This window comes from Mycetomoellerius zeteki, unplaced genomic scaffold (genome assembly GCF_001594055.1).
Source record: "Mycetomoellerius zeteki isolate Tzet28-1 unplaced genomic scaffold, Tzet1.0 scaffold69, whole genome shotgun sequence".
NCBI classification, from domain to species: Eukaryota; Metazoa; Arthropoda; class Insecta; order Hymenoptera; family Formicidae; genus Mycetomoellerius; species Mycetomoellerius zeteki.
In genome coordinates, this window is record NW_017257708.1 from 422,446 (window position 1) to 447,807 (window position 25,362).

The following is a 25,362-nucleotide window of genomic DNA, read 5'->3' on the forward strand; positions in this document are numbered from 1 at the left end:
AAATGCATAGATTTTCGAAATCGTACAACATCCAATTCTCCCTAAGATTATATTGTATACTAATGTCGAAGTATTAGTCCACAGTGTGTATGTGTATGTATGTGATTCAATCGCTCACATTTTCTTCACCGGATTCCTTAAACTCGTATTTTTTCACACCTAACATCTGTGATACTTCTCGTTGGATCAGTTTATCGATTAACCCATCTCTTCACCGCTTCTGCCCAGTTGGCTTCATCTTCGTCTTCCTTCTCACCGTCTGCCTCTTCTCTCTCGCCTCTCTCCTGCTCCTGTTCGCTGGACAATGTAGCCGACGGTGTTTGCGGTATGCTGTTACGAGATCGCAATTCTGCTAAAAAGTCATTCTCCTGCTGATAACGTCGTTGTAGTTCCTCTCGCCATGAATTTCCACCGCCGCTACTATCATCGCCATCCTCACCGGCTTCAAAGTCTATAAGTAGACGCGACTAGTTTCAAAATTCAGTCGCACAAATATTGCGGTTATTTGTTACTTTCAATTCAAACGATAAAAGATAAAGTAGCATATCTATATTCGCTGAATTTAATTCCATTTCTCTCTCTCATTGTCTTCCCAAGTAGGTCTCAACTTCGAAGGTTTATGTAGTCGTATATTATCTGGTATTTGCACATAGACTTATAACTATAGACGAATAAGAATAATCATTTATGAAGATATACGACAAAAATCCGTAGGATGACTTATCTTAATATTATCGTCAGAAGTATACATCATAGTTGTGTGCGTGATGCTTATGAAGATGAAAGAAATGTAGAGATATGTTATTAAATATGAATACGAGTATATATATTGTATGTACAAATATGTACAATTTGATTTTTGCAAAAGTAATGTTGAAAGTACCAAAGAAAAAATTAAACCGAAATATTAATATGAAACTTGTAGATAATCAGCGCTTGAAAAATTTGAGGGTTGCTTCAATTAGAAGAGCGACATTGCGAAAATCTAAAGTGCAAACGAAAGTAAAAGAGTAATGAAAGTCTTAAAGTCGATGTAGAGATACTTACCTAACGGTTTTCTGATGTTCATTAGCCCCGAGTTGTGAGAATGGTCCTCCTGGTCTGAGTCTGCAAGCCACCAGGACACATTCACGGGGGGTGCATCACACACATTCCACAACACGTCTAAAGTGTCATTTGTATATTGTATATATATAGTATAATGGAATGTCTATTTGTCGCGGTCAAATTCAATTAAGAAGGTATACATACAATTTGTATAATAAGAGTGTGATATAATTTTAAAATTGCTTTTCATAATAAAATGAAAAAAAAATTGCACATATTATTTAATTAATGCTACGACGCTTTTACTATATAATTTTAAGCTGTTTAGTCGTTGCCGTTATCGATATTGGAATCTCCTGGGCATACTTCTTACTTGATAGAGTATATTCTCTAGGTAAAGATCTCCATATCAAACGAATTTATCCAATTTAATTGTTTCGTCGTCCATATCTTTTTTTACGAAGCTTTATTTTTAGACGTTCTCGATTGAATTCACTTTGGCCAGTTTAACACTTCGATGCTATTTTCTTCTTTCTATTGGATGCAAAAACGACTTCGATGTTTTGAATCATCCAAAGTATCCAAAATATTCAAGTGGATAAAGTATTAAATCCTTGTTTTGAGAAACAGTCCTATTTTTACTGGCTATAACAATTCGTTGGAGAAGTCTGTTAATTAGAGCATGGGAATAAACTAAAATGAGCCGATAGATTCTTTTTTTAAAGTTATTTGCACGTAAAGGACTTCAAATGCTCTCAAAAGATATCAATATTCATTTTCTTCAGTTTTAAAGGTTGGTAAAAATTATGTCTATTCATCCTCTTTATCTATCGTTTTCCGGTAAATCATTGAGTTTTTGTTTCTTCAAACTGTCTCAATCACTTGCTTATGTCTTTGACTTATTATGTATTTCGCAATTGATATTCATATTCTCATGATATTTATGATCCGCTCAGATTCCAAAGACTTCACTTAATTATTCGACTTTTCGATGTAATGAACAGTTTTGCCGATCACGCTCTTATTAGACAGATTGTATATGTCCTTATTCACATAAAAGTATTTTTTTATAGTTTCGTCTTTATTTTTAATTTTTATAGTGTACCGCTTTCTTAAACTTAGGTAATTTTGAATTTCTAATTTTTTGTTTTACATTTATATCATATTACGATTTCGTCAGTTTAATTAATAAATAACCCGAATCTCAAAGTTTTCTTAACAATTAATGTGTATTCGGAATTTCTTGGGATTGTGAATTAGATTGCTGTTGTCATCTGTGGTCTTGCGTGTAATGTAATCCGTGTGCTATTCCACTAGGCTAATATTAACTAACTCTATTCTAGAAAGAAAATAAATGAAACCGTAGAAATGGCAACAGGCAATATACAGACTATTTTCCAACCGTTCAGATTGACTTTAGCACTTACACTTACTAACAGAAGTAATAAGGAAGGTTCGTATGCATACGGTTTGCATCTGGAGACGACGATTTGTAGTCTTTACTTGTATAAACTTTTCTCATTACTTTGTTTAATATAATGCTAAGTTGCTGAACGTTTTAGAAACAAACTGTATAAAGAAAATATACACAGAATCCCAAGGTTATTACACTTTCTCTCGATTATTAGATATTGAAATATAAAATAAAATTTACAATTAAACTTGAAAAAAATAATAGTTTTCAAATTTAAGTAGGAAAAAATATTTTGTATCTCTCGCGCGCGCGCGTCAAAATGACTGCTGGAAGGAAGTGTAATAGTTTTTAATAGGGGACCATATGTATATTTCGATATTTACATCTTCTGGATCGAAAGAGCTTCGTATATTATTTCGTATATAATCATTATTATATTATTGAAAATTTACATAAAAATTATGTATAATGCAAGATCTTGTGATATTAGAATCACTTATCTCCATATTTACTATTGGATTGATAGGATTCACGTCGATCCAATCATCATTCATTTTCCTGCAACGAATATTTTATTATACTTACGCGATTTTCCAGAATATAAACGTATATACATAAAGGTGCATTCAAGTTCGATTCAAGTATATCCAATGAAATATATCTCACGTATAGATAGCATTTTATGAATCATCTTACAAATCGACTATGAATATCAAGACTAAGAACAGACGAAGAGTCGCATCTTTTTCATGCTATATGATCTTTTGATAATATGAGAAAATATAAATAAATGCGACGTGGCATGCCTGTACATTCAGTTCAAATGCGACGATTGAAAATATTTCAAAGATAAATATTAGTACACAGCAAGTAATTGAAAGATAAATCCTGTGTTATATTATTTCTTGCAGTTTTAAATCGAGTTAAAACAATAAAATAATACGTATGATGTGCGAGAAATTAGCATACCATTTAGAAAAATTGAAAATATATCTGTTTTATTTATTTTATACGTTTAGAATGAAGGTGAAGAAGAAACGTTTCTCATAAAATGGCATGAAACACGCAACTAATTAATATATATATATATATACATCTGTGTATATAATGTGGTGGTAGTGAGAATAATGATACATGTAGCAGGAGCAAAAATAGTTGCAATAGTAATGAAACAGTGTAGTATTAATAAACATGATTTTGTTGTATAAATACTACGATGATATGGTGAATGCAGATCAGTTTATCTATTGCTCACCTCGCCTGCGAGACAATCGACAATTTGACATATTTACGGTGCCACTAATAACGAAATCGTAATCCGTATTACTAACATGCCATCAGCTAAAAAACACGGCATAGAGATGCTAACATACTTCGTAGCTAAAAGCTTGCAATATCAAATTGATCTGTACAACTCACGACGTGAGGCGCTATATTGCCTCTTAAAAATTACCTTCAGTTCTGTTTGTGAGATAGTAATACCTATATTTTGCGAAATTTATGTACCAACTATGTATGAGTGTAACGTACTATATCACGAAAAATATGCTGAGCGGTATCGTGTAATTATACTATTTAAAACTATAAGCAGAATTGGACGTAGCTTTGTCAAGCGAATTTTCGTTAGTATTACATTTGATAATAATTTTAGAAATTCAAAAGATATCTTTCATATGTTATTCAATTATAATATATATATATATATTTTCTTCTCAATTGTTTTTCTAATACGTTATAACATATTCTCAATTGAAGAATATATTTTAAAATCAATTTCTGCTTTCCCAATACATCCACGTCCAATTTATCAATTGTTATTATTGATACTAATTGATTTTATAGCGCATTATTATTCAACATACCTGAATTTAATTCCCTCACAAGCGTTGACATGGCATTAGTAACGCTGTCGGCAGCTACCAGTAAGTCATTTCTTAAGGATCGGCCCAAACTATTATTGGCACTGCTGGAACCGCTCCCTGGTAAGCTGTTTGTCCTGAACGCAGACCTGACATCGAAAATCTCTATTTTCTTGGCGCGAAGCAATTTCCAAATAAAAAGTTGTTTAAACAAAAATTGCAGCATGCAATTTTTATTGCACAAGCATTATTCAATCTGCTTAACGTAATTCTTACACATCCAGTTCGCTATAGTTACTCGCGACCAAGGCATATAAGCGTCTACAAAGTTTTAAATTAAAATTAGCAACTCATTGAGATTATAACAATACACACATGCACGATTTCAGGAAGCTACGATATTTATTGGTGTCTAATATACTGTAATCTAACAAAAATATATCAATATGGCAAAGTTGTGAACGCATCGCAAATGCTTCGTTTCCGATCTATTAAGGTATTTGCGTTTGACTGGTACAATACTTGCAGGACGATAATATTTACATATCGCAGCGCTTGCGTAATAAATACGAAATAACAATGTTTTAAAGGTGGATGGTGTTTTTACACAAGCTTAGAGCAGAAAAAAAGGATCGGATGGGTAACTTATACGCGTCAAACTTTACATCCAACGCATCAGTATTTTCCTTACAGGATAGTTGCTTTTGTACTGTACATAAAAATGATACATTTAAGATGACTAATAATGGTAGCAAACTAAAAGAGGATATTCGTGTAAGAAACTTACATCTCGAACCTAATAAAACTTAAAAGAAATTATTCAAACAGGGTTAAAAGCGACATGACATGGGATATACAAATATATCTACTATATATATTTATAAGTCGATATAAATCTGACGATTTAACATTTTATGAGGTACTTTCACTTATTTCGCGCTAGTACCACATTGTTCTTAATACTAGCTTAATTAGAAATCGCTCATATTCGCATGCAGGAGAATTTAGGACTTCTTTAGCTAATTGTGAAGAAATCTGTATACTGTGCAATAATATCTCTATGCCAATTGCTACAATAATGTTGACAGGAGAAATTAATTTTTAATGAACACATGATCGAGGTACATATTCCGTCTAATAAGTGATGAACCTGCTTTTCGAGCGTTTTTCAAAGTTGATTTCCTTTTACAATACAATTATTCAATCAATAGTAATTTGGAAGGATTAAATTCAATGCGACGTGTGGCATAAAATTGTTATTTTTAAATGATATTATTTTATTGTGAATATTGATTGATATAATTAATGTTTGTTTAGCTACACAATCTAATTATAGACCTATATTATTAGAATGTATTTTATGTACATGGAATGTACATAGATTTCTAAAGTTCGCTTGGAATGTCTAAGTGAACAAATTGCTCTGACTATGTAATATATTATTCTATATATATTATATAAATTACGTGTACAATTATGTATCACGCATATTCTGTTTATAATTTTCTGTCTTTGCTTCGCTCTTTTCGCGCTGTAGAAGGTTCTATCCTTTCGTTTATATATTCTCTCTTTGTGCATGCTTGCCTACCTTACATCGCCGCCAACACACGACAAGCTATCTGGAATGGGATTCTGTATCGTGCCGAGCATAGCGTTGCCTTGCACGTTAGCCACTGTTGTTGTCGGTATGGGATTTTGATAGCTCTGAGACATTTGTTGCGACATTTGCTGCTGCTGCATTTGCTGTTGCTGCTGTTGCTGTTGCAGCTGCTGTTGTTGTTGAGGTGTAGACAAAGGCCCGCCGGGAGTCGGTGGTGCTGATCTGCTGCTTGGTATTGCACCAGGTGGCAAAGGCGGTGACTTCGTACTTCGTGGCGAACTGTTTGGTGTTGATCGTGGCGATGCTTGATGATTCTATCGAGGTAGATAACATTGTGTTACTAATTACGTTCCTGTTTACGTGAAACTATAGTATCCCTTTGTTATAAACTTCCATATTTCATCAGTTCTCCTTCTAGTTTCATCTTCAAAGACAGAGAATTGGAACCCATTTAACTTTAACCGTTTAAAGAAGCAGTCTTGTAAGATGTTCGTGAAAGTACCTTTAACATTTTCATTAAACCTTCCAACTGCACCATTAGTTGTCTTCTGGAATCTTGCAACGTCGCCAGATGCGTTTCTAGTTCGTCCTTTCGCTGCCTCAAAGCTCGCAATTCTGACATTAGCGCCGGATTTTCTAAACCCGCGGCTTCTATCTCCTGTTGCCTTCTGTAGCGAGAATAAAAAATTTCTTGAGAAATTGTTAGACACGATTTAACACAAGGAAGTGGAATCACATATTCCAATTATTAAAACATAATAATATTCCACTTCCAATCATTTATTTTATAAGCGTTGTGATGTGTGATTAATGTAATATATGAATGTATTAACCCAGATAGCAAAATGTCCGCAGTCTTCTAGCAGACTGTCAGCAGATTCGAGCAGAAAATGACGGCAGTCTGCCATCAACTGCGTCCGCATTAGGCTTGTGTTCTGTTAACATCGCCTATCGACATAATGTGAAGGCAAATTGTTGGCAGAAACTGAGCAGATCCTGCCGACATTATCTGATTCTGCTATGTTTTTTTTCTAGCAGTCTGTCAATAGTATTATGTACATCTAATTCTGTAACAATTCTGTTGCTACTTTGTTAGCATAGTGTGTAGCAGACATTTAAAAAAATCTGCTTTTTACAGACTTGACTATCTGGGAATATATGAATTCAATGAATATATAAGTCAATTTGAAAGAGATCAAGAATACTCGATGTTAATGAACTCATTTAAACACGAATTTTATCACTGTTACGTCCATTTCTATCAATGTAGATTAACTTTAATTTCGATTTATCTTATCTTTTATCTTTTAGTTCTAAAAATCAGAAAAAGATAAAAATTAAATTAAACCGAGATTAAAGTTAATCTATATTAATATAGAAATGGATATTAATGGCAATATATAAATATGTATTGTTTCTCTCTGTTTCGTTGTGCAGGCTATGCAACCAAGGTAACACAAAGCGAAACAGAACGTTTTGAACATGCGTGATCCTAGGATGGGTTAACAGGATGAAATCGAGGTTTAGGTTTGATATAAAGGAATATAAACGACACAGGTATACCTTAACCTTGCTATCTCGCGCATTATCTCCTTGTTCTTCGCTTCCAACTGCGATATAAGCTCACGCTGCGCCCGTGACGCATCTAACGATGCCAGATTCACGTCCGACGGTGCTCGACCCTGTAATCAGAAATATTGTCGCGGATGAAACGATCTGCAATATGAATTTTTACTGATAATCTAAACGATTTATTTACTTACTGCTTGATCTGCCTGGGACATTCTGGACGCGGTACGAGGCTGTTAACGAGGCAGTTATGAAATTAATATTAATATTAGTGCCAGAGAGTGGCCACGATAATGGAAACAGTAGAATAATTTAATTGGTTTTCACGGCTTTTGTAAATTTTAAGATTAAGATAATAGCAAGAGCATTCGCGCTTTTAACATTAAGCAAATTATAACGCGTGATGTAGATAGTAAGCGTAAAATGTATGTAAATTTTGAAGGACTTACCACGGTCCTAGCTTCTTGTGCCAACCTTTGTGCATATCGTGCTATTAATTTATGTTCATCGTCCAGTCTTGAACTGTCCATACTGGACGATATACAAAAGGAATAAGTAAAGCATGGCGTCTGCGCGCAAATGGCAAAGGCAAATAAATTGTGCATAAATTAGAATTTCATTCGAGCTTACCTTCTCAGAGTCGAACGACTATCCACCGATCCTGAATCAAAGGGAGCCATAAACCCTGGATCTGGAAAACCGTTGTGAGATGGTAAAGGTGACGGTGGGCTGGAACGTAGTGAATTTATTTGGATTGTAAAATAATGCTAAGACACAATGAGCGATTGTAATGTTATGCGAACAATAAAGATACTAACACTATGTGCGATAGATCTAGCGTCTTCTCAGGTTGTTCCGGGAATCGCGGTAGACTGTTCTTTCCCTTCTCAGGAACACATCTAAAGCTCTTTCGCAGAGAGTGGCCAATCTGCTTGCTTGGTGATTTCTATCGACAAAAATTCATCATTAAAAATTAAATAATGCAAGAAATGTTTCGAAATATATAAATAACGAAAATACATACAAAGCTACTATATTCTCTCGTTTCATGATCGTTATTGTGCGTTCCTGAAACTTTACCACGCCAGAAACAGTCTTGACACAGTTGATACGAATGGCACTTCTGACATCTATAGCGGAACCCGGTAAAGTTTTCTTTGTGACAAGCATCGCACATAATAGGATGAGCAACTGCAAACACAAAGAATGAAAATCTCATCCGCCGATCGATTTTATTGTTAGTCGCTAATTTCTCGCACAACTACCTGTTTCCACGGCCGCCATTCTGTGATATAACGGCAACCAGATTAAGCAGTGTGGTCCAGGATCTGACATAAGCGTATCCAGGAAGTCGTTTACGGTGACTTTGGAGTTCTGCCACATACAAAGCATTATCTGTTTAATCTAGCAATGTATTAGAGCAACTGCACATATACGTACAACGCGTACATACCGCGGGAAAAATGGAGTTAGCAAGACCGTCGGAATATCCAAATGACGGGGACTCGTAGACCGCCGCGGTTAAAGATAGAACCTCTTTCAGATAATCGGCGAACCTCCAGTGTATCATATGTCCATTACTATCAGATATTTGCGAGTATATATCTATTTATAGAATAAACATCGTTAATGATCTTAGCTTACTGGATTAACAAATAAATTTTCCTTCATCAATTTTGATAGACTTTAGACGTTGAAGAGCATAAAAAATATTATACTTATATTTTTTTATTTGTTTATTTTAAGGTTTAGAAATCGAAACAACTCTTCAAAAGTAACGGATTTTTTCATTTTCAGTGAATATTTTCAAAACTATGAGATGTACAAAAAATGTTTTATATAAAAGTTTTATAGTATTTTATACTCTTAATAAGATGTAGTCACATTTTTCGAAAATATTTAATTTACTCCCAAGGTTTAGGAATTGTTTCAATCTCTAAACCTTCAGATAAACAGATAAAGAAAATGGATCACTAATATTTTTTTATGCTCTACAACAAAGTCCACCAAAATTAGTGAGGGACAGTTCTGACAGTTCCCTTGTAAGAGAATGAAGAAACTACTTACATCGAAATTTATCCATGAGCTTTCCCGCGCATAATGTTGCCAGGGCTACCTTCACTGAGAACACGGATATTTTATTGTTCTCTCTGTAAAAAAATCACACGGTTTAATTGGGTGCTGACAACAATCATATCTAATAAAAAACCTACATATATATATAAGTATATAATCACCTATTTTTTTTAATCATTTATTTCTAGTAATTTTACGTCATCGCGAATGCATATAATAAATCACCATAGAAGCGATATTGGAAATAAATGATTAAAAAAACAGGTAGATTATATATTTTTTGATCCCTTGGTTAATTATCATTGTTCTGAGTCATAACAATTTGTTATCAATAGCTGAAAACAGAAACTGAAAAATGTTAAAATTCGAAAAAGTCGCTAATGTGCATAATTATTAAAAAAAAACAACGGTTATTTATCTTATCAAGCGTACCCGCTGGTATAAGCAGCCAGCAGCCAGTTCATCAACAATGCTGTAGTAGCGTCAACTTTGGCCTGTTGCGAGACTGGTACTCTCTTGTTCAGCGCGTGAAACAGGGAAGACAGTAGTGTTTCGAGTCTGGATACTCCCAAGGTGCTTGATGGTTCCAGTGTGTTCAGACCGTTCTCTCGAAATGCCTCGATCACATTCCATATATCGACGTTGTGCACTGCATAAAATTATACATGCGTTATTAAAAAGGTACATACCTTGACATTTACCTTCACAACATTAATTAACGCAAGCCTGAGCGCCACGTTCTCTTTAAATTCCGACGCTGACATCAAAATACTGTTAATTATCATTAGCATAGTCATATAAATGTGAGAAAATTAGCATTTCTTAGTTAATCTCCTAGTCGTGACTTAAAGATCTTTGCCCTATTAATCATCAAAGGGATAGAAATAGAGATGATGAGTATTTTAACAAGTTCACTGATCAACTCTAATTTTCATAAATTTTTTAGTTTTAATACCAGAGCATATTTATAATTTGTATTTTATAAGTATTATTAATTTCTATATTAAACAAATATAATAAAATTATTGTTGTAATATAATTAACTTTTATATTAAATTAATATAATAATAATTAGTATTCTTATTATATTAATTTCAATTTTTTTACTTTTCTCCATGAAAAGTTTATTTTACTTCTGAAAAGTCTGTACACAAGTAATGTTGAAATGAGCATACTCACGATGCACTTTCTTCTGTATGAATCTCAGCTTGCAGGCGGTGCGGTACGACGCGAATCGTATGGTGTCAAAGTTCTGCTGTCGCATCTCTTGCAGAAGCTGCAAACGGCTCGTCTCGCCGCTGCTCCCGTTTCCCGATCCACCCGCACCTTCCTCTGCCATTTTCACTGCGAAAAACGAGCGGATGATGCGTCTTCTCATCGAATCTTCCTGCGCGCTTCTTCGCGATCGTTTATAATTGTTTCGTAACGAGCGATACGATTCTGCGCTCAGGACCAACATACACTGCGTTGTTTCTTTTTTTTTTTCTTATTGCGGTAAATTTATGCACGGTATAAAAGATCGGCGAGTACGCGTGAAGTGAAGGTCGATGAAGTGACTAATCGTAGATTCATTAGATGACAAAGAATTACCTCGTGCACGAATATTCCGCAGTAACTATATGCGTTACGACAGCGCGGCGCCACGATTTTATTATATTTCAAATAAATAGCGCATGAGATATTACTGTGCATTTCTGGCACATTACTTGTGCCAAAATAGTGACAACTTCCGTTAAAATGAATCTTTTAGTAACGTCATAAAGAGTCTTAACAGAATAATTTAGAAAGCTGCGACATCATTTAACATTGCTTCATTATGTTCTTTATTAACTCTGGTTCGAAGTAATACATTCCGCCGCGAATTGATAGAACACTTGGTGTAACGCATGTAACACGCAACTGGCGAAGCTGTTCTTAATTCATAGCTCGTATAGGATGCGTCACGCTGCGTCGTGATGAGATTGTTCATCATAGGCCTAATGACGAACTGGAAAGAGCTAATTAGTAACGATTAGAGAGTACACGCCATGTATTTGTCTTAGGGAAACATACCGTGTTATTAACATACGAGCGTTTTCGATCCGCATATATGAATCTGTAATATAATTGCGTACACGGAGAATTTTTTCTTAGAATTTAATCTGAAAATGTGACAGTCGTGGGACAACATTGTATTTCAAAGAATTTTAATATAAATCTCTCTCATTCATTAATAAAACTAAAATAAGGTATAAAATAAATTTGATCAATTTTATTGAAGTGCATGGTAAAAATCTTTAAAATATTGTATTGTACCACAACTACCATATTTTCAGGGTAAATTTTAAAAGAAAATTCTCTCCGTGTAAAAATATTTTTAATTAAAAATTAGAATTGATAATTAAAATTATACTATAATTTAAGTGATAATTTAAATACATAAATTATTTCTAATCTGATATCTTTTGTTTCTTTTTTCTTTGATATTTAAAAATTGAAACATTTCTGAAAGAAGGATAAGACACCACTAATTACATACATAATTATTTACACTTCCTGATAAGATTTATTATTAAATTGTTTAAATTAAATTAATCGAAAATTAAGTATTTGAATTTTGCTCTTTCATGAGAGATAATTTGAACCGCAAAGGGTTAATATTAGCTTCCATAACAGACTCTTCAGTTTAGACTCTTTTGCGAGGATATATATGTACATGAAAGCTATATTTTCGGAAAAAGAATTAATTCAAAGCTGTTCAACCGTGATGATATAATCCGTTTTACGTAAACCATTGACCTGGTTAGGGAACGCCGATATCCCAAGATGTAATTGATTTAAAACCGATCGTTCGTTCGCTCGAGGATTATTTTTTTTCCCATAAACTTCGGTGCTTCTCACGTTATTTTCATTGCGTTCAAATTAATGTGCTAAATTTTGCAATACAATGATTTATTTGTGACGCAATCTTAATTGAGATAATTTAAGGCGTTAATTTGAATTTGGGGACACAAATTCGTTATACATAAAGCTCATTTTTAATTTATCTATTATATGATTTATGTTAAAATTCAAGATAGAATTCAATTAATAATTTCATGGACCATGTAATATGAAAAATACTTGAAGAATCAGAATACACATGCATATGAAATATTTAAATACATATAAGAATAAATGGCCCATAAAATTGTAAATAGAATTCTATCTTAAAGTTAATGCAAACCATATTCTCTAAAACTTTTGGAGTGGATCTCTCATTCTAAAGAGTAAAAATTGAGCCAGTCTTGAAAAAGAAGGCTTAATTTTCAATCCTTAAGAGTGAGATTTCACCCTTTTGAGTGAGACTCACTCTAAAAATTTTAAAGTGTTGTCTAGGATAAGTTTAACATAAAATTTACAAAAAATTTAATAAAAATCGATTAAATTTAATAAGAAATAATTCCTTTCTCTTAATTTTCAGTGTCCAAAAATTTTCCAAACATCCTGAATATTATTTATAAAAATAATAATGCATTCTTTAGAAATGTTTGTTTTTCAAGGAATCTGAAAAATAAACATTTATCTTTTCGGAGTGCAGTGTCGAGCATCGCATCGTTTAGTTATTCTCAATGATTCAATAAATCGAGATTACAGAACCGGAATAGACCGATTCAGGAAGCAATATGAGAATAATCGGTTGATAGCTTCGGCGAAATGAGGGAACTAAACGCGGATGTCTAAGTTTGAATCAATACGATAAGTGGGCCAGGTGGGGAGAACGTAAGATTGGCCGAAGAAACGGGGGAACGACCGGGAAAGGAACGCCGGGCGGCCGCGGGCGCGTTTGAAGGAACGCGCGAAACGGAGCGACCGGGAGGTGCGGCCAACTTCAGCGCGTTGAGAAAATCTCTTCACGAGCGAAGATCAGAGCAGCGCTGTTAAAATGACGAGAATCAAAAACGAATGCAAACGTGTTGGCATCTACGATGGTACGTGCGCTTTTATACATTCCCATATGATTCACGTTCGTCACGTACGATCGTCTAGCAGAGCTTCTTATCGAGCTTCAGAAAACGATATTGCTTGTACTATAAAAGCTCTGCATTATTTTCTCACTTTCTATAAATCCCTAACGTATTTATTCGATTTCGAATTGAATTGAACTTTATAGTTTGTTTAGAGGTAGCCAATTATTTTTTACTTGATTTATTTTATTTACTGTATTGTTTATATTACCGGAAAATACATACAACATAACGCGTGGCAATAAGCGAAAGCAACAAGCTCCGATATGCGCGGGGAATGTTGTAAACTATGCGCTTGCGCGCGGCCTGGGAGAGACCTCCTCCGAGATTTTCTTCGGGACGACTTTTGAGCGATTAAACTCCGATTAATCTTAATTAACTTGATCGGCAGAATGGCTCGAAGTGACATTTTTAACTATGTTAATTGTTGTCTCTCTAATCTCTTATATCTTTTCCAACGTGCAATTAACAGAAAGTTATAATTCTACCGTCTCAAAATATTATTACTGGATAAGTTAATAGCTGATTAATAATAATAATAATTTTATTGAATATAAAATTATTAGAAAGAAAATAAAAATAATATATAAAAAAAAGAAAAGAAACAAAACACAGTACAATTAATTGGAAGGAAGATCATCCTTTATTGAATATAAAGTTATTACATTATTAATAAGCAAGTAAATAAATAAATATGCTGAATAAGTTAATAGAAGTTTGACCGCCTTTAAAATAGCAGGATGATCTTCCTTTCAATTAATTGCATTATGTTTTGTTCCTTTTATATTTTCTTAAGTATTATTTTTCATTTTCCTTGCATTTATTACTGCTTTTATTTCTTTTTTTTGTACGTTCTTAAAAGGTTTGTCCTAGAACGTTAATAAACGCTTTATGTATCTATGTACCTATGAAGTGTAAAAATATCCTTTAATTAACGCAAGCGCAGTTCGCGTTAATTAAAATTCAGCATAGAATCAGTGATACACGAGACGTTATTAACGAACACCATGATATCCTACCGTTCCTCGCTTCGTCGCGTTCAACGCCAACAATGATAATCTATTTCTTTTTAATTGTATTTTATCTTCTATATAGTCGATCAGATGCGCGCTTTATTTTCCAAATCAATTTCAAAGACAAATAGCACGTCAATAAATGATGTCACCGCAGTTACCTATCAATAATTCAGCATCTATCAGTATCAACTGTATCAAGCTATCACTTAACGCGGTCTCGTTCCGAATTCGCGATCGAGAGAGTACGAGAGAGTACGAGAGTATGGATTTACTGCAGGAGCTCGAAATAAATATAGACCGACAAAATATTGACATTTTATTTCGAACGCAGAATTTGTTTTGGCACTTTATAGCTAACAGTAGGAGACCTTATAACAGAGTCGGACCACGAATAATTTTGTTAAAATTCTATGAGAAAGATTTATACCCGTATTTATAGGCAAACCTTACATTTAAAGCAAGTTTATCTTTAGATGCTCTGTAGCCAATAAAATAAGTCTTAGAGCACCTAAAGATAAATTTAAGGAAATCTTAAGGGGATGCTGGAGTGACCAAATTATTACGTTACAATCGTATAAAAATCTTCGAATTGACTCAACGGAATAAAAAAATCCTTTTACAGGATTAAAATAGACGTAAAATTCGGAGGTGGTGCAGTGGATTTTATACTAAAATCGAAAGAATGTTAAACAATTTTTTAACTTTTTTTCGATTTTAGTACACTGCACCACCTCCTAATTTTGCGTCTACTTTAATCCTGTAAAAGGATTTTTTATTCCGTTCAGTCAATTTAAAGACTTTTATACGACTGTAATGTGATAATTTGGTCACTCCAGCATCCCCTTAAATACATGTAATACCTGACTATGAATACTGGCAATAATTTCTTCCTGTATATACACTATCTCATTTTAACTTATACTAATTCACTCTATAACTTTAAAATAATTTAATAGAAATTGAGGCTCAAGTAAGAGATAAATCTATAACTTTAATTAAGATATAGAGTAAGATGATATAAGTTAGAGTGAGATAATATATATACATATATATAGGGAGAAATTATATACACTTTTCTCTCTCATAGAATTTTAATAAAATCGCTCGTGGTTAGACTCTGATATAAGAACTCTAATCAAAAACAATTAGGTATCAATATTTGAAACAATTGGTATTCGGAGCATCAAGTAGAATCTGTCTCCAATAGACGATAATTTTAGTTTATCATGAAGCCTTATCAATTTATAAAATACAAGGTCAATCTTATCTATCTATAAGATATTCCGTTCTCATTAAAACAATTAAATTAAGTAAAAAGAACTAGGAAAGAACATGGACAATAGGAGTCAAACGCGGAAGACGTTGCGCAAATAATACGATTATAAAGCGTAATACTTCTTTATTTTTAATAAACGCGCTGTTTATTAGCGCAACGTCTTCCGCGTTTGACTTCTATTGCCCATGTTCTTTCCTAGTTCTTTTGATTTATAAGGAGTCTTTGTTAGTTTGATTTGTTATACGGATAAATTAAGTAATTAATCATCTCCAATCTTAGGTCGGATTATGATGAATTGAATCGTTTCATTTTGCGCTTTTTTTCTCGAAAAGAAATACCTAAAAAAAATTTTTTTTTTTTTAATATACATTTATTCGAGAGGAAAAATTACGAGAGGTTAAAGATTGAAAATGAAAAGAACGTTTCTGACGACGGCTTTTGCAGGCACCTAACCTGTTCTACCGGTCGGTTTACCTATCTATCTACCTGCCTGCCGACTTACCTGAGGCGCTCTCTGCGCGCGTGTCTTCGGCGAGAAAAAAAGGATACCGACGGGGGCGTGGAGTCGTTGACGCCGTCCCCGTGGAAGGCCTCTCTCGCCTCTGCTCTTATCGCCTCGTCATTAAATCGCGGGGGAAGCCCGGATAAGACGGCGGTCGTTGATGTCCGAGAGCGGCCGTCCTCGCCGGACGACCGGTCGACCGTTCACACACGGGAGCGGTTTTACCAAAACGTGTGAACGTCCGTTTCGCTTCGCGACGGTCGATACGCTCGGCGTGCACACGAGGAAGAATCGCGGTGATAGTTGAGCGTGCGAGCTATGGATCACGGTAATACATACGGAACGGGACGCGGATTCTGCCCGCAGGCCGGGACAACGTCACGGTAAACAAGACCGCCGTACAAATCCCGATCCGACGCACGTCGCGGCCATCACTGGCCGTCGCTGATCTTCTCCGCCGGTGGCGCCTGATCGCCGACCTGAACAGGAGAGAACGGGGAAATCGGACCGCGACGACGCGCGCGACGGATTCGAAATTAATCCGGGAGATCATCCATGGGCGTCATCGCGCGTTGACTTTGGCTGCGTTCCATTATTCAATGAGAGTACTAAAAATCTATAATTCACGACTTCATATTTATTCTTGTTGTTCGCGAAATGTTAAACAAGGATACTCGGAGGCACACTGATGTTTTCGGACGCTAGTGTAACGGGTGAATACATCTAATATTCGAATAAATAAATAAAAAATGAATAAAAATACTCATTCGAACACTTCTTTTTTATTCGTCAAGAAACAAATAAATACTTCCTCATTTCATTTGAATGAATATTTTTAATAATATGATTACGAATATTTTCGTTTCGTATTCACTTTTACTCTGTATTATCCGCATATAGCTTGCAAAGCCTGCAAGTGAAAATAGAAATCTATCAAAACAATGACTACACCGTGCGCTTAGACCTCAACCTATACGATGGGCGTCCTTGTTTAACCTATAGATTAAACAAAGACATTTTTATTGGGAATAAATAATATATATCAGAATTTAATGTCTACAGACCATAATGAACGACCAAGATATCTTATAAAATGTTTATAACATTATTGTGGTGTAACCGGAATTATATCGGAATATGTATGAGGGGGGGAGGGATATAATTCTCTATTTCGATATTTCCAATATTTCCTTTCTTTTTTCTTTTTCTTTCATTCTTATTTGGGTTTAATTTCTGGCATTTATATTCTCGATGTAGGGGAGCTCACCATGACAAGATAACTTTTATTCACAGTTTATATATGTTAGTTTGTGTTGTCTCTGAAGAAAGCTCAAAAGTGAGCCGAAACATGTAAGCGCGTTTAGTAGAATAAAGAAGTTTTACGCTCTATGGGTGTATTATTTGCGCGACGTCTTTTGCGCCTGACTCCTATTGCCCTTATTCTTTCCAATTTCTTTTGATGTATGGTGCTCTGTCAAATAGATATTTATAAAAAATGTATTGCTTTCTAAAATATTTTAAAAAATTTCTAAGTTTCCTTCATAAAATCTGAATATTACAATGGCAAAAATAAATAAAATTAATTTTTTTACTTAAAGTTATCAAACGGTTATAGTTAAGGAATAACGCTTGCTTATAAGAGCTTTCTTTATCAGTTTATATTTTGTTTGAATAAATATGAAAACTCATTAAATATTTATAGTTTCTTTATATATGAATAAATATTTTTTGAAAACCCAAAATTTTGAATAAATATATTTTACATTTTTTTACATTTTTTTAACGTGAAAATTTTAAATAAATACAATTTGGAGCTCAATTACAAATTTTTGTATTCATCGGGCACACTATCGAACGCGCCTCTGTATATACAGGGTGTCCCACGGGAAGGTGTTGAAACTAATCAAAAAACAAAAATTGCGTTGAAAAGAAGAAAGTCTGTAATTTTTAATGGATATAAATAAAATTGAACAAAATGTTTATGTATCAATTAATTTTAATTAAAAATAAAAAATATGCTCATAATCCTAAGAAGTAATTTTTTCGGAGTGCGATATGCGAATATTGCTAATAACTTTTTAAATAGCTGCTACTAAAGCTGAAACTGTTTTTCGATTCTTATCTGCGGTCTTAAATATTAATCTTAGCGTTTACTTGATTTTAGCATATTTTTCATCAATAAAATTAATTGATACACAAACATTTTATGTATCAATTTTTAATGAGTATAAATAAAGTTTAACTTTATTTATACTCATTAAAAATTGCAGATTTTCCTTTTTTTTCAGCGCAATTTTTGTTTTTTCAATAACTGAATACCTTCGAAAATGACAGCTGATTAGTTTTAACATCTTCCCGTGGGACACCCTGTATATTCGTTGCAAGTACTGAAAATCTGTAGTCTACATAACGTGTACTATAGACTTTCAGCAAAGAGTTTTCAGTATTGGCAGTGTATTTCAGAACACGGCCTTGGCATTCAAGAAGTAACAAAGATAGAACATCTGTACTTGTTTCATCGACTTTGTTACCAAATGGAAATCATCAAATCACCCACTGTTGTCCGTTTCTACCAATGTAGATTAACTTTAATTTTAATTCAACTTTGCTTCAGAATGGCTTAAACTTACAAACCGACACTGATGCCTTAAGTCTTACTTACAATGAGGTTCTCAATAAATTAATATAAACTGTTTTTAAGGTTGACCGTTCTTTTCTCTTTTGTTGTTTATTACTCGTGTGATCGTCAAATTGACAAGCCGTTATTCGTTTGTTCTTTACATTTGAAAATCTGTACTTTTAATTTGTGACAAATTTCGCACCTAACACGCCCACCGATTATTAGTTATCGTGTAGTTGCGCAGATATTTTATATAGTGAAAAAGCTGCGCGACAACATCGATAACTGTCGATAGGCGTGTTAAACAGTTACAGAATAGCTTCACAACTCACAGTTAACTCTTAACCGAGGTTCAACTTATTTATTATCTCTTTCCAATTCTAGAATTGTGAAACTGAACCTTAATCAGTTTAATAACATCCGTAATTATGAAACTGGCCAATCATAGTTATTACTCTGAAGAATGGAATGACTGGCCAATTTCTCTCTATAACTACGAATGTTGTTAAACTCGATTAAAGGTGTCCGTGTAAGCGTAGTCACAGATGACATAGGCCCATTTCTATCAATGTGTTTAATTTTAATCCCAGTTCAACAAATTTCATCTTTTTCTAGTTCTAAGAATTAGAAAAAGGTGAAAGCCGGAATCCATAGTCTGGTCTTAATCTCAAGCAATGTCTTAAGATGCTAATACGGCTCTCTGATTGATTCATACACTAGCTTAAGACCATCTCGAATCTTGAGCAACATCTGAATTCCGCCCGAAGAGTAAATTGAACCAACAATACAAATAAGAAGTAAAAACAAGGCCATAGGAGTCAACGCAAGATGTATGTAATGCGAGAAACATTTGCTAAATCTTTAATCAAGAACGTTTCAACTCTAAAATTTGAGTCATCTTCAGCTTAAAATTACAAATTTGTTTAAAATAGTTACAGAATATGAGCCCTGGGCCTAAATCTCTTGCTAGAAAGCATTCAAAATATATAGTATTAAGGATTTTGTGATCTAATCCGTTTCTATATTTATACCGAGCACATATCTTGACATCTTTAATATGCAGTGCATATCATACCAAGCAATGAGTATGTTCGAATTCACCATTAGAAATTAGTTTGAACTGACGACTTGGCTGGAACGGACGTGTTTTGGCTTCGGTCCAAAGTGTTTTACATCATTTTTATAATTTTTTTGAGTATTTCTAATGAAATCAGCCGAGTGTTTCCCACACTTGTGTCCAATTGTCTTCGCAATTTGTTTTCGATTTCGCATTTCTGTTTTTTTTTTTGCGACTATCTTTTGGAAGATTGGAAGGATTTTACTTGCTAAATTTACCTTCGCGCGATGGAGAAGACGTGAGCCAATGAAAGAGAAGAAGAAGCTATTAAAAATTCAACGAGAAAGGTAACGATTTAACATCGAGAAGCTGTCATATCGAATAGCAAGCTTTATTAATTAAATAATACATTTTATACGAAATAACTAAAGCGTAACTTAGAAATGCTAGCTTTACATGGCAGTGCTTTATAAAGGGTTTATGGGCATTATTAATTCGGCATTAAGAGAGAGAGAGAGTGCTGAATTATAAAGACACTCATGTCAAAAAATACCTCGAATAATGATTTTTAAAAATAATCTCTCCGCAGTACTCCTTCTGCTATATATATAGAAGTTAGTTCTTACAACTGATCAAGGACCTTTCTCGTTGCCACGATTGTGCAAATAATTACTGCTAGGATAATTACAGAATTCGCAATATCCGGGTGGTCCTTGTGCTCCTGGTGGTCCTCTCGCACCAGGAATACCTTAACATATATGTAGAATTGAAATAACATCTTGCATCTAAAGTGATTACAATGCCAAAATATGTACAATATCGCAGAAATTTTTTAATTATACTCTGTAAATTATTTTGGAAAAAATATCTCGTTGCTTATAATTCTTTTAATAGTAAGTGAAAATCGATCGAAAATATTTAATATAAATAAGCGAAGAAAGACACATTCGATCAAAATGAATATCTCATAATATTTTTGCGCGAATTGGAAATTGTAAGATTCGCTCAAAAATTTAGAAGATCAAGACCCACTTTGATCAAATATGGCCTTCTTCGCTTATTTATGTTGCTAATCTTCTTTACCTGGTCTGCCTGGTTCACCTCTGTCTCCCTGCCTTCCGGGCAAACCGACGCCGTCATTACCAGGAAGCCCTGTCATAAAACGCAGTATACGATTACCGTAATTACGTTATTGTCCCAAAATCTATATAAGTTTTATTGCTAACTATACTGATATTTCATTGCTAGCTTTAAGCAAATAATTTTTTATTGTAATGTAATTTAATTTAACCTGGTAGACCTGTTAGACCAGGCGGTCCTTCTAAGCCGATTCCCTCGGGACCTTTGTCCCCCTTTTCCCCACGTTCGCCAGATAGCCCCTGTGGACCGATAGGACCCTGCGAACCAGGTAAACCCACAAATCCACGATCTCCTGGCAAACCTGGCGGGCCTGGATCGCCTAAACACAAATGAAATTATTTAACCAAAAAATATCGCAATCGTGCAAACAGCGAAAAATGTATTCATAAAATGTAAATGCACCATGCATTAGTAGTTTCCATTTTCATTTGTTTTTTTAACAGTTTGATAAGATTTCCATTATTATTTGAAACGAACAAATATAAAAATAAAAAACTAAAAATATATAATCAAATATGGGGAGAATGAATTGATTTATTAATGTTGGTAAGTACATAAAGTATGTACTTGAATTAAAAAAAGATATATCCGCTTTAATGCATTAAAAAAGCGTTACGTCCGATGATGAGAAGCTAACGTAATTACTCAACTAATCTAATTTTCGCATGCGCACGACAAAAGCGTCCATTAGTCCAAACAGGCCATTTTCCAGACATTTCAGAGAGTTGCTACATTCCGAGCGATAGGTATATACCTGGAATGCCCCGCTTTCCGGCTCGACCGGGACGGCCGTGTCGAGCCGGTCCCGATAATCCGGGTAGCCCTCGTAGACCCTCTGTTAGTTCTTTCAGTCTCTCTGTGACACATGCCAATATATCATTATTGTTATGGGCGTAACCGCGATAAATTCGGGACATTGGTCCCGAATCGATATCGTTAAATGCCACGTGTATCATTCATTATGTTATAGCTTTAGGAACGCGAAAGACGATGCCGATGATACTTGAAGCGTTTAAATGGCGATGTTATTACACTCTGTTGTTGCCTGCCAAACATCTTCTCTTGAGTTAGGGATTCCAAGATTCTATGTCCAAGATTCTTCTATAAACTAATAAAAAAAAACGTAGTAATAGATGATTTTGAATGCGATTAATTTGTCGTCGAGCACATGAAAAAAGCGCAATGGATTGATGATTTTGACTCGGAGGATGTACCTGGGCGACCTTGGAGTCCAGGGGATCCAGGACGGCCCGGACGGCCTCGACCGGGCGGGCCAGGTGGGCCTTGCATTAACGCTGCCACTTCGGTCATCTTTTCTGTATGTATAGGTGATAATAAGAAAAAGACCATATCACAATTCGGACATATTCCTGTGTAACGATATTACGCGTTGCCCATTCATGCGCAGCTTCTTAATAAAATACAGCTGTTGCTCAAAACTTTGATCAAAGTTAATCGGAGTTTAAGGGGGTCGCCTCGTGTAAACTGCTAAAAAGAAGGTCATGTTTAGGAATTTTTCTTTAAAGTATATAATGGATCGTTTAAAAATTTTTTGATGTTTTACTACATATATTATAAAGAGTAAAAAAAATTTTTTTTATTTCAATGTAGTTTATTTTGTAACTTTTATAAATAAATGTTGACACTGCCTCGTCGCCGGAATCGTGGGAAATCTAACGCCTTTTGTATTTGTCTGAAACAAAAGAACAAAATGGTTTCTTATTTTGTATGACAGTACCTTGTCGATGAACCTAAAAAATAAGTTAAAAGTTGAAAATTAACAAAATGGCGGCACTTTAAAGACATAAGTACGATTTTGATCCCAAAAATTTCAATTTATTTATGCAATAACAATTGTTTTAATTTATTATTTGACTAAATTTATAGATTCATCGATAAATTATGACATTAAACAATATATGTGCACAGGGACAACTCGATCGATGGAACAGTTTTTGTGAGTTATCTTTCCCACCAGTTTCAAAAAACTAGTTTCGAGAAAAATGCGTTTAAAGTTTTCAGTATCGAAAAGTAAAAGAGAAAAGTAACTTACAGCTAATCCGCTATTCCAGGCCCATATAATAATCCTTCAACTTCTTCGTAGAACTCATTTAACTCGAATTATTGTTTGCGCGCCAGTCGAGCTTCTTTAGTGTTGCTAAGATTGCGCTCCTGCCTCGTAATCCGTTCATCGTCGCACGTATCAGCGAAAGATTTGCACTGCATTCTAATTTTGATGTCCAGTGTTTCCATTATTTTTAAAATAGCACTACATCCTTCGTTGAAAGTGCCAGCAGAAATAAAGGCAGCAATTTCGATGATTTTTCTCCCGGAATTTATATGTTTCGGAGTTATACGCCAAATCATGGAATTAAAACTTTCATTTGCATTTTGTGTGTGCCCATCTAAACATTTTTCTAATAGATTTCTGTTAGACAATTCTTCGTAAATGGGCAGCAAATGTTTCGCAACGTCAGGATGAAGCGCAGGCGGGTGATCAAAATTTGTACCTGAGGCCTGAGCGACACAATACTTGCATGAGCTGTCTGATCCCGGCAGGCAATTTTCGTGCATTGGCTTCTCATTAGTGGAACATAATGATAATATGTCGCCATTATTGCTTTTACCATCTCATCGACGGATTCAACATTTCTTCTGATGAGCCAAACCGTAATATTTTATTAATTTTTTTATAAGACCGGCAGTTAACTTTCCCTTTTCACCAAGTTTCTCTTTAGTTTTAATATTTCGAAGCCGAGTGCCCATTCGTTTCTCGACATGCCCGATGCATTCACTTTTCACAACCAGAAAATCTCCGTATGGATTTAGATCTAAAATCGCCTTGAACGTTTTGGAATCTCCATCTCCAATGTAGTTACCGTACTTTACGTTATATTTACTTTCAGATCTGGAAAACATTTCTTTCACGGCATCCACTTCCATTTTACCTGCAGAATCGATATGATTTGATGCGCATTCTTCGTGTTCTTTGTACCATTCAGTATATTCTTCAGTATCTTTTTTTTTTACTTCAAATTGCACAAGCTTGGCAGTAATTTCCTTTTACAACAAGGTCTATTACCTTACCACTATAGTATCCTATAAATGTCGTAACACCAAATAACGAAGTATAGTTTCTTCCATGATCCATTGCCAGATATTTTCAAATTCGTTGACTTTCCATTTTTCACATTTTTTCTGTTCCCTCTTGTATTGCTTTTTGGCATAAAGCATCGAATACTATATTCGCAGAATTGTGAATGTGTTCTAATATAAGGCTATATGCATTTTTACTTATGCCTTTTCCGATGTCCATAAGGCCACAAAATAAATTTATGCCTTCTCTGCCAACGCTTAAAAACCGCATTACAAATACAATTCTTCGATTTATTTCGTAATCATTGTTAATAAAAGGTCCTGAATTTATATCTCTACGACTATAGCGGCATGTTACAACAAGTTTGAAACCGAGTTTCGCCCCCGATTTCCTATTTCTTCAAATTTTATATTTTGTTTGTATTTTCGGCAAATAAGTATCTCAAACAGTGCGCCAAATACAGTAAAAAATTCTATAATCCTGTAGTGATGAACGGGATTATAAACTACATCTTCACTACTCGCAGTACTTAATTTTTTTTCGGATGTGCTTTGTTCTGTAGATTCACCTTTATCGTCAGTTTCGAAGACTTCGACGCACGAGTATTTTCGCTTCTGTTTCCTTTCGACGATAGAACATCTTGATGTTTCAATCTGCATAAGTCGAAGTTTGAAACAGGACTGATCCTGGAACGACTGTTGTCGAATATCGCCCTTGTGTGATGAATCAACAGAGTACACAAACAAACAAATACGAAATTATACCTATCTGAGAAAACTGCTTCTATTATTACCGTTGACCGAACCGAACAAAGGGTCTTGGAGCACGCACCACCACGCTCGTATATCTGTACATCATAAATGGGCTGTAGCTTCCTAACTTATTCGAATTTCGTTCTGTAACTTTGGAAATATATATTTTCTACATTTACTACTATCGATTAAAGCAAAAAAATTTTTTCGATTTTTTGAACCGGTTACACGAGGCGATCCCCTTAAGTGACTTAATTAGTTTAATTACTACACTGAAGAAAAAGATTGACTGCTGCAGCAAATTAGATGGTTAAATATGGCATAGCATTTTTAATTGGCTGCTGCAATCAA

The 25,362-nt window shown here is 34.4% G+C and overlaps 3 protein-coding genes across 11 annotated transcripts in view; all 3 read right to left on the bottom strand.

Annotated features, from left to right (window-relative positions):
- Window positions 1-159: 159 nt before the first annotated feature.
- LOC108728988 (dystrobrevin beta) lies at window positions 160-16,793 on the bottom strand. Of its 9 annotated transcripts, XM_018457865.1 has the most exons (17): window positions 16,346-16,793; window positions 10,745-10,909; window positions 9,998-10,214; window positions 9,557-9,639; window positions 8,943-9,094; window positions 8,755-8,863; window positions 8,514-8,680; window positions 8,308-8,435; window positions 8,120-8,218; window positions 7,939-8,020; window positions 7,684-7,722; window positions 7,484-7,602; window positions 6,423-6,588; window positions 5,909-6,234; window positions 4,324-4,469; window positions 1,048-1,164; window positions 192-451 (listed from the first exon to the last, which is right to left on the bottom strand). In XM_018457865.1, the coding sequence occupies exons 2-17, from the start codon at window positions 10,902-10,904 to the stop codon at window positions 192-194; spliced, it is 2,370 nt and encodes a 789-aa protein (XP_018313367.1). In that variant the 5' UTR covers window positions 10,905-10,909; window positions 16,346-16,793. The 9 variants fall into 9 exon arrangements, with proteins under 9 accessions (XP_018313365.1, XP_018313363.1, XP_018313362.1 ...); XM_018457863.1 differs by lacking the exon at window positions 16,346-16,793 and having other exon boundaries at window positions 160-451; window positions 7,939-7,963; window positions 10,745-11,606; XM_018457861.1 differs by lacking the exon at window positions 16,346-16,793 and having other exon boundaries at window positions 160-451; window positions 7,490-7,602; window positions 10,745-11,606.
- A 3,695-nt stretch (window positions 16,794-20,488) lies between these two features.
- LOC108729012 (collagen alpha-1(XXII) chain) overlaps window positions 20,489-25,362 on the bottom strand; it is a 26,919-nt gene continuing 22,045 nt past the window's right edge. The window contains exons 16-20 of the mRNA XM_018457914.1: window positions 22,377-22,478; window positions 21,917-22,018; window positions 21,314-21,481; window positions 21,106-21,174; window positions 20,489-20,770 (exon numbers count right to left, since the gene is read on the bottom strand). Coding sequence (XP_018313416.1) covers window positions 20,655-20,770; window positions 21,106-21,174; window positions 21,314-21,481; window positions 21,917-22,018; window positions 22,377-22,478 — 557 coding nt within the window. The 3' untranslated portion in view covers window positions 20,489-20,654. The remainder of the gene's footprint in view (window positions 20,771-21,105; window positions 21,175-21,313; window positions 21,482-21,916; window positions 22,019-22,376; window positions 22,479-25,362) is intronic.
- On the bottom strand, window positions 23,284-23,761 carry LOC108729011 (uncharacterized). The gene has a single exon (XM_018457913.1). It carries the CDS (start codon window positions 23,734-23,736, stop codon window positions 23,284-23,286), a length of 453 nt encoding a protein of 150 aa, XP_018313415.1. The 5' UTR covers window positions 23,737-23,761.

Bases quoted from the DNA above. Each gene is read 5' to 3' on its own strand.
- LOC108728988 (XM_018457860.1), bottom strand. From the start codon at position 11,024: ATGTTGGTCCTGAGCGCAGAATCGTATCGCTCGTTACGAAACAATTAT. The intron at 8,436-8,513 runs GTATGTATTTTC...TTTTGTCGATAG, and splicing joins CGAGAGAATATAGTAGCTTT to AAATCACCAAGCAAGCAGAT. The intron at 4,470-5,908 runs GTAGGCAAGCAT...TTTCGATGTCAG, and splicing joins TGTGTTGGCGGCGATGTAAG to GTCTGCGTTCAGGACAAACA.
- LOC108729011 (XM_018457913.1), bottom strand. From the start codon at position 23,736: ATGCACGAAAATTGCCTGCCGGGATCAGACAGCTCATGCAAGTATTGT.